At 52.1% G+C, this 2,773-nt stretch overlaps 1 protein-coding gene across 1 annotated transcript, besides 2 other annotated features; it reads left to right on the forward strand.

Moving 5' to 3' along the window:
* Window positions 1–31: a microsatellite.
* A 174-nt stretch (window positions 32–205) lies between these two features.
* Window positions 206–1,411, forward strand: TraAM80_09383 (RNA editing complex protein MP46; the record flags this gene model as incomplete). Its single annotated transcript, XM_029386070.1, has 1 exon — window positions 206–1,411. One exon carries the CDS (start codon window positions 206–208, stop codon window positions 1,409–1,411), a length of 1,206 nt encoding a protein of 401 aa, XP_029234206.1.
* A 1,319-nt stretch (window positions 1,412–2,730) lies between these two features.
* Window positions 2,731–2,758: a microsatellite.
* The last annotated feature ends 15 nt before the right edge of the window (window positions 2,759–2,773 follow it).

The following is a 2,773-nucleotide window of genomic DNA, read 5'->3' on the forward strand; positions in this document are numbered from 1 at the left end:
TTTTTTTTTACTTCTTTTTTTTTTTTATTTTACCGTCCCTCTTTTTGTGGAGGAGCTTGAAGAGCAGCGAATAACCCCGAGTGAGGTAAGAAAAGTGCGAAGGGGACGATACTCTCTGCCTTTGCCCAGGGTTCGCCTTGTTTTTGTCTTAAAACCTTGGTGACGCCGCCCATCGAAAGGGCGACAGGTGCTGCAGTCAGTTGCTATGCGGCGCGGCTTCACGCGGGGCGTGAGAATTCACCTTACTGCTGTGCTTCTCACCGTGACGCGATGCGCTACCTGTCGTCTGTGCGATGTGGAGTATGACTCATGGGGGAAGCATGCTGCCAGTGTTTCACACATTGCCCGGAACGCCATTTGCGGAACTTATGTTGTCCCTGAGCGACACGAAGCGATGATGCAGCAGCTGTGGAAACACATCCGCCTGAACTTTGAGTATATTGACGAAGTGACACATAAAAAGGAGGATCGTCGCCGGGGTCGGCTTGCCTCCACAATACGTCATTTGCAGGAGCGGGGGATCCTGTGCCACTCTATCCCACGACTTTCCACGGATGAAAACGGGGCCAGCTCCGTGATTGTTGCACAGGATGCCTTTGTGAACCTCATGTTGGTGGGTGACGGCTACGCCAAACAAGAGACAGTGGATCGCGTCGCGCGACTTATGCCACGGCTGGAGGCAGTGGAACTTAGTAGCGTTGTGCAGTACATTCTGTCGAAGCGACGCCTCGCCCGGATTTTTGACGAGCTTGACATGGGGCAGCTGATTTTGCGCGACGCCGCGGCAGCTGGTGATGGTGTCGAAACACACGGTGAGGAGGAAAAGAACAGGAATAGCGACTCCGCAAAGAAGGGTAACGGTGCCACGGAGCAGTCGCTGCAGCTTCGCCAAGATGAAAAAACGGTTATTCTTCTCAGCTGTCTTGGTGAGTTGCAGATGTACTCACGGCAGGACCGCTCTCACAGCGTTGCGACAAGAGCGGCCGCAGAACAGCTCGTACTGAATGTGCTTGGTACACATGTGATGGAAAACATCATCGCTGAGTTGGTGCACGCCGTGCTACAGACTGTGGTGGAGGAGGGAACGCCAGTGTGGCGGGCGTACTGCAGCGAGTTGGCTGACAAAACGTTTGAGGGCACCAGGACGCCGCCGCCACCGCTTGCTTTGTCTCCAGCAGCAGCGACGGGTGCGACGAACTTCAGTGAAAGTCGCGAGACTGAACTTCTGGATCTATACTCTTTTGGGAAGGAGGCCGATGCTGCGCCGTTTTTGCCGACTGCAGGGCGGCGCTCATGGCATGATGTATCACGCACTTTGGCTTTAGAGCTGACGGTGCCCAACCCAGTCAACAAGAGTGCCCAGTTTGCCTCGGCAGCGCCACGGCTGACGTCGAAGAAGACATTGGCCTGAAGGAGAGACTCAATGGTTTCTCTCTTTGTAAGTGTTAGCGTCTCTCTTTTCTTCTTTTGTCATGTAGTTGCATCCGAGATGTCACCGTTAAATGGAGACTTTCTGCGGGTAAACTGGGCGTTTTTGGGCGCCTTTTGTTGCTTAGGAGGTGCGAAGTAAAAACAGGCATTGTTCGTGACTTTTGTCGCGTGATGAATTTGAGGGTGGCGTAACGATACTGACAGCTGAGTGCCACGGAGGGGCGACGACGGTTAGAAGACGAGGTGGCATCTGTTATGTGAGGCAATTGACATGCAGGTCTTGCTGAAAGGAACCGCCGGATGCGCCGACGTCACCAGTTCCGCTTTTGACGTGTCGTTATTATTATTTTCCTTTCCCATCCCTTCTCTCGTAGTATGAATGCCAACACCACTGGAGGCCAGCGAACGCCATCTCGACACCCACATGCCACGGGAGAAACGTCTCTGATACAGCTCACAACCGCCGCGATACAATACAGTGCATGTGGCAACAGCTCCACTACCCTCATTTTGGAGGTGAGGATGATGCTGTCGCTGCACGTTGACTAGGCGGCATACGGCGCTGCGGTGCCGTATGAAGATGAAAAAGAGGAACGTGATAACTTTTCTGTTCCATCTGCAACGATTCTGGTGAGTTTATTGTTACAGTTGTTGCTTCTCACGTTCGACCCACTCCTGGGTTGTGCCATGGACGATGACAACCAATTTCCCCCATTGGCAGCGAGGAAGCGATGAAATTAGCTACATCTGTTGGTGCCACATCTAATGTCTCTCTTTGTCAAACCTCGTGGACGGCCTTTTCAGGTTGGCACTTTCCCCCAGGTAACGTCAACTGCTACGATGAAGAACACAGTGCTCGCGCATGCAGTGGACGGACTCTGATAGTTTCCTCGTACACGCCTAGAGTGGGCCAGTGAGTTTGGAAACGGGTGCGAGTCTCATGTCCTTTGTGTCTATAGCTCGTGCAGTTGCAGAAGTAGTGGTGGCGCGCGGCGTCACGGCAGATTTTGTATTGGGCTGGAAATTTTTCATCATCGTTTTGCGGCCTTCAACACATAAACAAGGATTTTAGCGGCATTGGAGGGGCCTAAATAAAAATTTGTTTATTTCCCTTTTTCTTTTGGCTGCGATTAACAGCTACCGGGAGCGATGAAGTTGACGCATATATGCGTCTGCCGTTCTTGTCGCCCTGCTGTCGAAGACCGTTGTGAGGCGCCCATTTGTATTATGGCGAACTGCACGGCAAACAATGGGTGCAACAACCCCGCAGCGTCTGAACTCTCTCCTCTAATGTGTGCGTATTATTATTATTATTATTATTTTGATTGCGGAGGTGATAGGC

The sequence above is a fragment of the Trypanosoma rangeli genome, assembly GCF_003719475.1.
Source record: "Trypanosoma rangeli strain AM80 chromosome Unknown Tra_15.4_contig_00570, whole genome shotgun sequence".
NCBI lineage: Eukaryota > Euglenozoa > Kinetoplastea > Trypanosomatida > Trypanosomatidae > Trypanosoma > Trypanosoma rangeli.